Here is a 13,858-nt window from a genome sequence, read left to right as displayed (position 1 = left end):
ATTTAATGTGGTTAATTAATTTAATGTGGTTAATGCATTTAATGTGTTTAATGTATTTAATGTGCTTTATGTATTTAATGTTTTTATGTATTTAACGTGTTTAATGCATTTAATGTTTTTATGTATTTTATGTGTTTTGTATATTAAATGTGTTTTATGTATTTAATGTGTTTAATACATTTAATGTGTTTTATGGATTTAATGTGTTTCATGGATGTAATGTGTTTTATGGATTTAATGTGTTTCATGGATTTAATGTGTTTTATGTATTTAATGTGTTTTATGTATTTTATGTGTTTAATGTATTTTATGTGTTTTATGGATTTAATGCCACAAGTTGCCATACGTGCGTGCACCACGCTGGTCGATGTTGTTGTGGTTGTGGTTGTTGTTGTTGCGAGCTGGCAATGCGATCAACACGGGGTCCTTTTAAATCCTTATAAATCTCAACGTTCATCCTACAAAGTCCCATCACAAGGGAGAAACACAAATAAATAGATATTTTGTTTTGCTCTTATTGAAACGGCTGTACGCCGTATGGACCTGACAACTCAATGTCCCTGTGCAAGAATACGGGGTAAACCGTACGAGTTGACAGGTATGAGATTGTCAACGTCTGTAAAGATATTATTACTATGAATTATTCGCGCTTGAGACTTTTCGCGACTGCGTTCCATGTCGACGCACGATTTTGTTTCGATGAAACTGAATTTCGATTTAAAGCTTTTGTGACTGCAGGGATTCATCTTCTTGGTTCTTTCGTTAAAGTCACGTAGAAGGGAAATAATAAAATAATAAAAATATAACAATAAAATACAATTCTCACGACGTTTCGGCCACAACGCAAGCAGCCATCCTCAGGTGAAGAACAGGTCTGTTGGAAAGACAGCGTCTGAATGAACACCACCAAGCTTGGCAGCGTATATTTAAGCTGGGTTAGGGGAGGAAGGGCGCCTTGACAAATAAATTTGCATATCATAGGAATTTAGCATATTTATGGAAAATGCAGAGCTAGTTCTAGACAGAATTCGTTTAGATGAAACTGCTTTGAGCGTCATCGTAATAGTAATGAGTTTGTGCTGCACAGTCATTATTCAAGGGGGTTTCTGTTCCTAAATATCTAACGATTTACCTTCTGATAATTGGCTCTTTACCCTTCTATCTGGCAACAAAACTGACACCTTTTTACAAGGAGTCATGTTTGCATAGACCGCAATACCTGCAGTCATAATACAAACAAAAGAACATAACTCTGATAATGTGCACTGTCCTTGTTCTTTTGTTTGTATTATGACTACAGGTATTGCGATGACAAGATGTTAACTACCTTGCCTGATATGCAGGAGGTCATCGGTTCGATCCTGACCCTCACGCCTGTATATTTGGAGTTTGCATGTCTCTCTCGCCGTGTAGATTTTTCTCCGGGTCCTCCGGTTTTTACCTGTGCGTTTAGAGTATTCGGCTGCTTTAAATGTCCACATGATAAGCCTTTTTTTAGTTGAGCTATCATTTCCGGCCATGACGCTTCTGAAAAACAGCTCTATAGCTCAGTGGGCCTACCTGGTAAAATATTAATATTTTATAGTTTAGTTTTATAGTCTATAGTTTTAAAAAGGGATATAAATATAATAGGCGAAGTTACGAGTAATGATCTTTCTTCATAGCATACGGTAGATGGGCCATTGGCTGTAAAGTTGCCTATTATGTATTTTTTTCCTTTCGTTTAAAGTCCTGTTGATGAAGGTGTTGAATTATTTAGTTCTTTGTTGCTTGTGCACCACTGCCAACGCAGCAGCAGCAGCATCACCAGAAAATGCGGGTGAATCCTTCTCGGTACGTATGGATTCATAATCAACAAGCACCAATGCTTTTGTTGTTGTTAAGCGTTTGCCCTCTGAGCTAGATTTTGAACAAATCAATGTAACGTGATTTTATAGTTTCTTTTTGGTGGAGTTTTTGTGCAGTGATTGGGGCAGATCCGTCCGAGACAATGATCAGAATCAGAATATTTAATTCTACTGAAGGAATCCGATGAGCTATGAAGCTCTTTCATCACAGGTGTCCAGGGGTAAGAACGTTACGACAACAAACAGAACAAAAAACACGATATGGGTGCAAAGTACAAGAAAGCTAAACAAATCACCCAAACACAGACATACAAAATGCACGTGTACTGGGTTAGATCGCGAAAAAGATATGAATGTGTCGTTAAACCCGCCACCACCCGACACAGCCAACTAGTAAGGTTTGTTACGTGAGTTTGCATGTCTCGTTCTCTCTCCACACAGCCAATTCGTAAGGTTTGTTACGTGACACACCTTCTGAATTGGCTTTATCGGGTGGTGGCGGGTTTAATGACACATTTATATATTTACGCGATCTAACCAAACCCCACCCCCCTGGTATTATGGATGATATTGATCTACGTGTTAAACTGAAATACATAACAAATACAACCATCCCCAATTCAACTTTCTCCACCAGACAACCCAGTTCTCTCCGCATCAGCAGCCCAAGCTTCTCACTCACACGCTGGGCAATGCTCAGCACTTTCTGACATTTGCATCGGTCACCTCCGCTGCCCCCCTGCCCCCCCCCCCCCCGGAGCAACTGGGGTATGCGTCACACCTTGGTCTGTTTTCGTATGGAGGGTACACGCCGGGTGATGGGGCATGATAGCTGAAGGGTTCAAGAGAGGATGCTGCCTCGAGAATTCGGATCGCAATGTCGCTGTAATCAGAAAAATGTGGCTTTGCCTCCCGGGACACTCAGAACGTGCACGGTCAAGGTTAGGTTAATGTTTTTGTTTTTAGACCATCAATCATTGCTATGACAAAAAAATAATAATATAAAAAAGCAGCTATTAAGGTCAGGGTTTAATTTCTCACGAACTATTTACATTAAAGCTGCGAGCTTAACTTGGTTTAACTTAGGATACATTGGCATAAGGCACTACCACTAGAGTATACAATAATGGCCAGAAATAGCATAGCACACATTTCTGGTTGAAATTAAGCACCGGTTAAGATCTAATGCGGTGGGCTCAACTCCAATGGGAGTCCAATTCACAATGAGCTCTTTTCCATCAACATATATCCAAAAATATCTATCGATACAAGTGTGGGCACGTGCTTTTCCAACCAAAGTGAGTTCTACCCTCTCCACCAGCGGTCCCCAACCTTTTTGGCACCAGGGACCGGTTTCGTGGAAGACGATTTTTTCACGGACCGGGCAGGGGGGGGGGTCATCATTGGGTCTTTCCCCTTTTTCAAAGCAGCACTCCAGCGACGTTTGTTTTTTACTCATTTTGGCTACTAGGGGTTAGAGCTTGTGGGCTTACCAACACTGTGACTGAGACAAGTGTGCGGTGCGGGAAAGAGGCACGGACGGAAGTGCTAAATAAAATCATGGGGGCGGGTTCCACGCGCGGACTCACCGCTCACTTCCTGCTGCTGTGCGGCCCGGTTCTGAACAGGTCACGGACCGGTACCGATCCATGACCCAGGGGTTGGGGACCCCCCTGCACTACACCATAAAGTAATTGCGACGTTTCAGTACCGTGCGCCTCTTACCGCATTCTCCAGATTGTAAGGTGCTCCACGAAGTAAGACGCACCCCAAACGCGTGCCCGGTGTCGATAAAGTTAGAACAAATCTGGTCTCTCGCAAACATACAAGACGCTGCGGTGGCGAGACATTAACTACCTCGCCTGGTACGCAGGGGGTCGTGGGTTTGATCCCGACCCTGACGCCTGTATTTTTGGAGTTTGCGTGCTCTCCAGTTTTTCCCTCCACATTTAGAATCAACGTGCGTTTAGAGTATTTGGCTGATATACATTTACAGATAACGATGAGGCCACTTCGTTAAGCTATCATTTGTGACCAGGTCGCTTCTGAAAAATAGCTATTTAGCTCAGTGGGCCTTACCTGGTTAAATAAAAAGTAGCTTTCTGATTATAGGTCACACATCCAACTTTTGCTTTTAAAAACAGGGGCTAAAAGTTCGTCTTATAATCTGGAGAATACGGTCGCGGATGATTTTTTTGTCTGTCCAGTCACTACCATCAAATACACAATGCGGACTCAGATTCAAAGACTTTATTCCAGCCGGTAAGGTCCATTGAGCTTGGCAGCTCTTTTACAAGGACCACCAACCTCCCTTAGCCTCAAGTAAGAGGCTGCAACTTTGGAACGGAGGCCACGACCCAGTAAACGGTGCCAACGTTGGCACGTGGTGGGCAACGTTGTGCCCAGGCCCAGACTGGCCATAGTGGCAGCAGTCCGTAGGGGCAAATGCCCGGTGGGGCAGTCCATTTTGAAGGCCGGTGGGCCGGTGTGTGTGGAGGAAATTGCAAATGTGATTAATTTTCAATTTATTTTTTGAGTAAAAACGACCCCACTAAAGAGGGCATGGCAATACTTTACAGTCTAACTTAAACGAGTAAAAAGTAAAATGTTATTACCTCGAATGTGTACGCTACATTACTTATTTACGCTCTAAGTTCGCATTAAGTCACCATATATTCGGCAGCCCCAATGATCACTTTCTCACCGGCCCCATTTGTTTTTTGGACCCAGCCCCAAATGGGCCCAATGAGATCGCATGGCAATTTGGGCCCCCTCTGTGTTTACAAAAAGCCTGGGGCTGATTTGTTGTTGTCCCAGTCTGTCATTGGAACGTCCTAATTGTAAATTGGTCGCCCCTGATTAACTTTTTCTACCTATGATTTAATCTCAAACAATTAGAAATGCCAACAAATGTTAAGAGCGTGACTTTGATAAATCCCACTTGATGTGAATTAAAATACGTACATTTTATGGTGTTTTTATTTAAATTAGTTTTTTTATATTCAATTAAATATACGAATATTATAAAACAATGATCACTTTATGTGGGGGTATAACCCCATCTAATCAGTGACTTTTTCGTGAATTATTTTTTTTTGTCCTGCACGCCGGCCGTGAATTGTGCCAAGAATTCCCGTGCCAAATATGTCAGTCTTTACTCCAAATACATTACTTTGTCAAAAAAAAGAAAGAAATGTGTTCACTGCTTATTACCTTACAAACGCTGTACCTTGTACCTTTAGACACACACACATACACCATCCCTGCAAAATAGATTTGTTTCAAACTACCGTGCATGTGCAGTGTAGTAGAACGACACGACTGTGGCTCGGTATGGGGGCTGTAGGCGGGTGTCACGGAGGTCGTGTCAGGCCGTGACACTCTGCGTGAACCCAACAGGACACGTGACCGGATAAAGGGGGGGGGGGGGGCAGGGGCCCCAGGGGGGTCACGTGGTTGGGGGCTCAGGCCTTCCTGAAGGATCGGGAAGAGGGGCGTGGCCTGGGGCGGAGCCGGCCACGCCGAAGTGGTTACAAGCGGGGTGTGGACGGACAGCTGGGCTGTTCTGGGCTGTTCTGCTGGGTCAACTCTGGGATGAAGCCACCATCTACGATCCTCGGTTTCCGGTCCAGAAATTGAGTATCCTGGTGTGTTAGCTAAGTTAGGAACGGTGGTTACCACCCTATGTCGTTATCCTGTTAATGTTACCCGTTGTGTTTAGCTAATACATAGTGTTGCCTCCAAAGTCCAGTGTGCGCCTGAATTTAACCCACGACACACGTAACTGCACCTGACAGACAAAGATCTCCTGTGCAATCTTTAACAGACCGAAAGGGGCACGTGCTGCGAGCGAGTAGCACCGATGAAGGCTGGCACAGCACACGATGGGGTGGGTGGCCAGCACCACGCCCGGCCGCTGTTGTCTCCCCAGTGGCGATGTTTACACACTGCACAAGATACCCATGTAAGGCTGAGTGGATCTAGGAGAGGCCCAGCACCGGTTCAGATATTCGCCACCGATATTGGTCGCGAGCGGGAATCGAACTCGGGTCGCTGGATTCATAGCACAGTTAACCATAGTGCCACCGCTCCCCACAGCCGTACCTGCATGCACACACGCACGGCTACCCCAGTGAGTAATATCGATCATCACCACCACACAAATCAATCATTGAAATGACAGCACGACATTGGCATCATATACAGCAATCATCGCGCCTCCCTCGTCTACTGCATTAACTTGGCAGGACCCTCCTAAAATAAAATCATCACGAGAATCAGTGAGGCTTTCCTAGGTAAGCAAAGCCTATTAATAATAATACAACATCGGCTGAGTCAACCTCAGGGAATAGTCACTGGGATTGAAAGCGCAGCGCCGACAATGACACCCAAGAGTTCCCGCATGCAACGTGGCCACAGCCACTGGTAAGCACCATCCCCAGGAGCAGCCCTGGCCTGATCCAGTAATGCCACGCTTATATTTGTACTCTTAGGTTTTTTCGGTAAAGTCATGTAGGTAGAAATGAATAAAAATAAATAAATTATGATCATTATATTAATAACATAATAAATCACGACGTTTCGGAGGCAACACAAGTCTCCGTCATCAGGTGGGACCGTCACAGCTAAAATTTACTGTCTCAATTTTAGCTGTGACGGTCCCACCTGATGACGGAGACTTGTGTTGCCTCCGAAACGTCGTGATTTATTATTTTATTTCTATTATTATTTCTATTATTTTTATAATCTATTTATTATTATTTATTTTTACCTACGTGACTTTACCGAAAAAACCTAAGAGTATGAATCATTGCAGTCACGAAAGCTTCAAATCTAGAATAAAGCTTATATTTGTGTTCATAATTTGACGAGCGCCTTCACTCAAGGCGCTTAGCATCGTTACAAAAAAACGGCGACAGAATAAACGAACGGATTAGATGGCAGGAGGGGGGCGCGCTACAAGGGCTGAGGAATGAGTGGCAGCATTAGAGGGGTACTTAGGGGTCACGAGAGGGTAGGGGAGGGACGGGAAGGCGTGGAGGGGCGCGGGGAGGGAAGAGAATGGAGAAGAGGTGACGCTTGAAGAGAGGAATGGAAGGAGGTTAATGACGGGGACTGCTTTATCCCAGTGGAGGGGTGCAAGAAGGTCGAAGGACCAAACACGAGCTGGAGGTGAGAGAGGCTAGATGAAGGTGGGGCAAGGCCATGGAGAGATTTCGAGACTCACGTCAGAAAAGAGAGCGGTGTCGTCGACGGGAAGCCAGCGGAGTTGAAGGAGGAGGAGGAGAGGCGACTTGTGAGAATTCGTGGAGGTATTGACAATCACCCCGCGCGGAAACATTTCCAAATTGTTGGATGGGAGTGAGAGAGCATCGGTAGGGAGACCAAGAACGAGAGAATTACAGGACGGACCGACGGCCGGCCGGGTAAAGATCGGAGAGTGAACCGGGAGTTTGAACGCAGAGGAGCGAGGGTGTCGATCGCCACATCGCGAGTGGAAGCGGCGGTGTCGGGGTGAGCAGAGGGGGTACTGGTCGTGGTGGCTCTCAGTGTTTGGTGGCTTCTGTGACGTCTCAATCGCCCTTCTGTGACGTCTCAATCACTGCTCCCTACCCTCCACAGCCAGAGGGAAGTGTGATTGTAACTAGATGTAAAAGTTTAGTCAGGGGTCTGCAACCAAAATGACAAGACGTGACATTTTTTTTCGAATTCGGTTTAAAAAAGTTCAATATTTCAAGAGCCACAATGCACCGCGTGGTGAACACAAGACGCCCTGGTCGCTACTAAATGACGTCACAAAGCGGTCCTAAAAGAGCCGCACGCGGTTCTGGGAGCCGCAGGTTTGTTGATCCCTGGATTCGGTCATGCTACACGAATTTTTATTATTTCTACAGAAAAATGTTTCTGCGTAAAAGAAATACAATAACATGGCCCTTAAATTGAAACGAATGACATTAATGGGGGGGCCGTGATGCCATGAGTGGTTCGGAGAACAACCTGCATTGAAACGTGCTCTCTATGCAATGCGTTCTATTAGCCTCGTGTTCATTTGCGCCAGTTGTACCACGTCGATGATGCACGACCTTACGTGACCGTGTGCTGTCGTTTGTGGCCAGGCCGCTTTTGAACAATAAGTTAATACCTCGGTGGACTTTGTATGGCAGGATGGGGATGGTTTAGTTGTTGTATTTGTGTGTGTGTGTTTTGGTGATTTGTTTACCTTTATTGTACTTTGCACTCTTATCGTGTGTTTGTACTGTTTGTTGTTGTTGCGTTCTTACCTGCCCTGACTGGTCATCTGTGAAAAAGAGTTGTGTGTCTTTGTTGTGCATCTCTCTCTGTGTGTCTCTCTCTGCTTGTGTGTCTATGTTGTGTGTCTCTCTCTCTGTGTGTCTATGTTGTGTGTCTCTCTCTGTGTGTCTATGTTGTGTGTCTCTCTCTGTGTGTCTCTGTGTTGTCTCTCTCTGCTTGTGTGTCTGTTTGTGTGTCTCTTTTTGTGTCTGTGTTGTCTCTCTCTGTGTGTCTCTGTGTTGTCTCTCTCTGCTTGTGTGTCTGTTTGTGTGTCTCTCTCTGTGTGTCTCTGTGTGTCTCTGTGTGTCTATCTGTGTGTCTCTGTGTTGTCTCTCTGTGTCTCTCTCTGTGTGTCTCTCTCTGTGTCTATGTTGTGTGTGTCTCTCTGTGTGTCTCTCTGTGTGTCTCTCTCTGTGTGTCTCTCTCTGTGTCTCTGAGTTGTCTCTCTCTGCTAGTGTGCCTGTCTGTGTGTCTTGTGTCTATGTTTTGTCTCTCTCTTAAATGTAGCAATCTTTGGAAGAACGTAATCAACCACGTGAGGTGTTGACTGTTGTGCTAGCCGACTCTCTGTGTTGTATTGCATTGTGTTTCTAAGTTTACTAGGTTTGTTTTCTACCTGATGACGATTGCTTGTGTTGCAATCGAAACGTCGTATTCTATTATTTAATTTATTTTCTTTCTACGTGACTTTACCGAAAGAACCAAAGAGTAATTCCTGCAGTCACGAAAGCTTCAAATCAAGTTTGAGTTGGACAGCTCCTTAGATTCCTCCTGCAGGATAAATAAACATTCTGATTCTGTATTGTTGTTTTTGTATTTTTTCCATGGTTTTTGTTGTTACCAGGTTTCGGTAACCAGGGTAACCAGGGTAACCAGGGTAACCAGGTCCCCATGGTGAAAATTCGCATTTATTGCCCGACCGGTTTTTTACCCGTTTCAAGATAAAATCTTAAAAGCCATACTTTTCTTGTATACTCCGATCGTGTTTTGTTGTATGGTTGTTGTTGTCACTTTATGACCAGCCCCTACTAGACATGTGTGGAAACAAAGAGCTTTAAAGCTCATCGCATTCCTCCAATATAAACAAATATTCTGCAATGAAGAAAGGCCATGAAATATCACCCATTTTCTCTTATTCTTGGTTCGTTCGGTAAAGTCACGTAGAAGGGAAATAATAAAATAATATAAATCAATGAAATATTATCTTATTATTTCCCTTCTACGTGACTTTACCGAAAGAACCAAGAATATGAATCCCTGCAGTCACGAAAGCTTTAAATAAAAACATTTATCTTGTTGATTTTATTTTAGACGAGCAATTTTTGGAGGTTATAATGAATCAATGCGAACGCTTGGATTGGTGTGAAGAGCGACCCATCCGTCTCACGAGCTTGTCAACTTGAGCTCGGGACCACGTTGCCGTCAAAACGTGGGGCCATGTCCGTCCAGGTCGCGTTGACGAACCAAGCCGACCGGCTTCCCCGCTGGTCGTGGACACGAGGCCTTGGGCCCAACGCTTGACACAGAGGGGGCTCGAGTGAACGCACACTTCGAGGCTGAGTCGACCTAGGGGAGGCCCAGGACACTGTTATCTGTTCTCGGTCACGAGCGGGGATTGAACTCGGGTGGCCGGGTTCAGTGCGCTTATCACTAAACTACCGTTCCCCACCGGACACAAAGATCCCCCGTGTAGCCTTAACAGATCGTTGGGGCAAGTGCTGTTAGCGAGCACCTATGAAGGCCGGCACGGCACACGAGGGGGTGGGTGGCCAACACCGCGCCCGGCCGCCTTTGTCTCCCCAGTGGTGATGTTTACACACCACGCCAGGTACTGATTTGAGGCTTAGTCAACCTAGGGGAGACCCCGGACCGGTTTAGATAATCGTCACTGGTGTTGGCCGTGAGCAGGAATCGAATTCTGGTCGCCAGATTCGTAGCGCAGCGCGCTAACCACTACACCACCGCTCCCTTCACACCACACGCACAGACCCTTGCAGGCGACAGTGTGGATCGTTTAAAAATTGTGAATCTCCCTCCCCGTGGGCGTTCAGGGAGGTGGTATAATCATGGATCTGCCAGGGGGCGGCGGTTTAGCCTGTGCCGTGCGGGATCGAGTGTTGCGCCCTCGCACGCGTGGGTTTTCTCCGGCTGTTTCTGGTTTCCTCCCATACAATAAACACTCATTACTTGGCTGAGCGCATCTTAATATGTATAGAGGACCGCAGAGCTTAGGAAATTGTTGGCGCCTGCTCACCGCCTGACTGCTGCCATCCCACTTTCCTTGTGGTTCATTCTCGCCGCCTTGAGTCAATCTCTCTCACTCTGTGTCTGTCTTGGAGATTGAGCAAATGCTGTCCGCGTTGCAATTTGCAATTATTATGATGTGCTAGTTCCATTAGCGAGCACGTGTTAAGGTCGACCACGTGGACACACACAAGGTAACGCTTGTTTTTGTCATTGCCAACTCCCAGCTCCGAGTACTGTACAGTAACCTATTGTTTACAGACTACACATAGAGCTCGTTTACCGCCGAGTCTACCTAGAGGGGGTACACGTCGGGTTTAGATACAATCTGCCACCGATGTTGTTCATGCCTGGGAATCGAACTCGGGTTCTCGAGTCCGATTGTTAGCATAGTGGAGAGAATTGACTGTGGCATCACAAAGACAAAGACCCCCCGTATAGCCTTAACACACCGTTGGGGCAAGTGCTCATTTGAGTCTACGTCGACCTAGGGGAGGCCCAGGACCGGTTCAGATAATCGTCACTCACAGAGACAAAGACACACACTACTGTGATGTACGCAGTGCGTAATGCATGAACGCATGTATGTGTGTATGCATGTTGAACGAAATTATTGTATGAACTTCTTTTGCACCGTACGTAGCCAACCGTGCTAATCGGTGGTGCGGGGGAAGGACAACAAACTAAACAACAAATATCAATTCTAAAGAAATGAATTTACAATCTAGGTGATGACGATTTAAAAGTGCATAGCTCCAGCGGCTTCCTAATATCGGAAGGAAGAGCGTTCCAGACGGCCGCAGAATCGCATCTGAAAGCGCCACGCGATGCGGTGACCGCCGTCTTCATACAAATCAACAGCAGAGACGAAGATGCCTCTGTAGCAGACTGTCGGGGCAAGTGCTGTTAGCGAGTAGCACCCAATGAATGCCGACAGGACACACGAGGGGGTGGGTGGCCAGCACCACGCCCGGCCACCCTGATGGTGATCTGTGTTTACCGCACGAGGCATTCCCAGGTGACCGGTTCAGGTATGTGTCATGAGCGGGAATCGAACTCGGGTCGCCGGTGTGATAACCGCAGCGTCAGCGCCTCCCCACTGACGTACACAAACACGTGGACATCAATACACACAGATGCATGCACACACACACACAGACCCAAAGACGTGCACACAAACACACACACTCATATGCACGCACGCACACCCACACGTACACAAAGACATGCATACACACATGCATGCACCCACACGTACACGCACACATGCAGCAATGCACGGACAGACACGCGCAATCGCACAGTCAACAGCACACACACATGCACACAACGACACACACGTGCATCCACCTACACATGCACACACACACACAGACATACGTACACTACACATAAACACACGCATACATGTACACACACACATGCACACACACGCACACATGCACAAACACGCACAAACACACGCACACATGCACACGACACACACGTGCATACACCCACACATGCACACACACCTGCACACACAGACACACGTACACTACACATAAACACACGCATACATGTACACACACACACATGCACACACATGCACAAACATGCACACACACACATGCACACATGCACACATGCACAAACACACGCACACACACAAACACACGCACACATGCACACGACACACACGTGTATACACCCACACATGCACAAACACGCACACAGACATACGTACACACACATAAACAAATACACACATACACACGTGTATACACACACATACTCGCACGCGTTATGCAACCGCACACACGCATTATGCAACCACACACACGTGTACACACACACACGTGTACACACACACACACGTGTACACACACACACACGTGTACACACACACACACGTGTACACACACACACACGTGTACACACACACACGTGTACACACACACACGCACCGGCTCGCTGTTGTGCGGCCCCCGGCCCCGCTCGCACTGCGCCCCGCAGCAGCCCCCGGCGAGCCGCCTGCTGCAGAACTCGGCCCAGCTGCATCGTCGTGGCCATCGCCTCTCTCTACCTCTACCTCGTCCTCCTCCTCGTACTCCTCCGCCGCCTTATATATGTGTGTGTGGCCCTTCTCGCCCGGACAAAGCAGCCGTCGGGGCAGGAGCGCGTCCCTCCCTCTCCTCCTCCCTCTCCTCCTCCCTCTCCTCCTCCCTCTCCTCCTCCCTCTCCTCCTCCCTCTCCTCCTCCCTCTCCTCCTCCCTCTCCTCCTCCCTCTCCTCCTCCCTCTCCTCCTCCCTCTCCTCCTCCCTCTCCTCCTCCCTCTCCTCCTCCCTCTCCTCCTCCCTCTCCTCCTCCCTCTCCTCCTCCCTCTCCTCCTCCCTCTCCTCCTCCCTCTCCTCCTCCCTCTCCTCCTCCCTCTCCTCCTCCCTCTCCTCCTCCCTCTCCTCCGCCCTCCCCCCTCCTCCGCCCTCCCACTCCTCCCCCCTCCCCCTCCTCCCCCCTCCCCCTCCTCCCCCCTCCTCCACCCCCTCCTCCTCCACCCCCTCCTCCTCCACCCCCTCCTCCCCCCTCCTCCTCCACCCCCTCCTCCACCCCCTCCTCCACCCCCTCCTCCACCCCCTCCTCCACCCCCTCCTCCACCCCCTCCTCCACCCCCTCCTCCACCCCCTCCTCCACCCCCTCCTCCACCCCCTCCTCCGCCCTCCCCCTCCTCCCCCCCCCTCCTCCGCCCTCCCCCTCCTCCCCCTCTCCTCCCTCCTCCTCCCCCTCCCCGCCCCCTCCCCTCCCTCCTCCTCCCCCTCCCCCCTCCTCTTCTCTGTTGACAGCTCCAGCTGACGTCAGCCCGCGAGTCTCAAAGCGAGGGGAGAGCTCCCAGAGGCTGGGGAGGGCATCGCGTGTTGTGTTGTGATTGTTTAAAGATTAACAAATGAATATCGAGTATCTACATCAGCGCTTCTGCTGACTGTGAGCGGGAGTCGAACTCGGGAAGGCGCCCGGTTCAGTGGCGCAGTGCGCTAACCGCTGCGCCACCGCTCCCCGCGCGCATACACTAAGACCCCTTGTGTTGCGATCGAAACGTCGTGGGTTTTTTGCTTTTATTAAATTCAATTTATTATTTAAATTTTTTGTACATTTATAATTTTTGTTTTATTATTTTAATTATTTTTATTTTATTTGAAACATTTAGATGTTTTGTTTTCTATTTACGTGACTTTACCGAAAGAACCAATAACACGTAACCATCGACACGCGCGTGCGTGTGCACGCGCGCAGACACACAGACACCGATACAACAAAGACACACACCGATACAACAGCCGTTCGCCACGACGTGACGGTGACGTTACCACGGCGCCTGTGCCAGGCTAGGTGCACTTTGAGGCGACGTTGAAGCAGGTGCAGGGACATTGAGTTTTGAGGTCCATAGGGCGTACAGCCGTTTCAATACGGGCAGAAAAAATAATCATATTTTTGTCTATTTG

General features: G+C 47.8%; 1 protein-coding gene across 1 annotated transcript in view; it reads right to left on the bottom strand.

The window, feature by feature from the left end:
* Positions 1 to 12,575, bottom strand: part of LOC144948683 (thiosulfate sulfurtransferase/rhodanese-like domain-containing protein 3) — a 48,248-nt gene extending 35,673 nt beyond the window's left edge. Inside the window, exon 1 of the mRNA XM_078878336.1 lies at positions 12,329 to 12,575. Coding sequence (XP_078734462.1) covers positions 12,329 to 12,434 — 106 coding nt within the window. The 5' untranslated portion in view covers positions 12,435 to 12,575. The remainder of the gene's footprint in view (positions 1 to 12,328) is intronic.
* Between the last annotated feature and the right edge of the window lie 1,283 nt (positions 12,576 to 13,858).

The sequence above is a fragment of the Lampetra fluviatilis genome, chromosome 50 (assembly GCF_964198595.1).
Source record: "Lampetra fluviatilis chromosome 50, kcLamFluv1.1, whole genome shotgun sequence".
In the NCBI taxonomy this organism is placed as follows: Eukaryota; Metazoa; Chordata; class Hyperoartia; order Petromyzontiformes; family Petromyzontidae; genus Lampetra; species Lampetra fluviatilis.
This window is presented reverse-complemented; position numbering and strand designations above follow the sequence as displayed.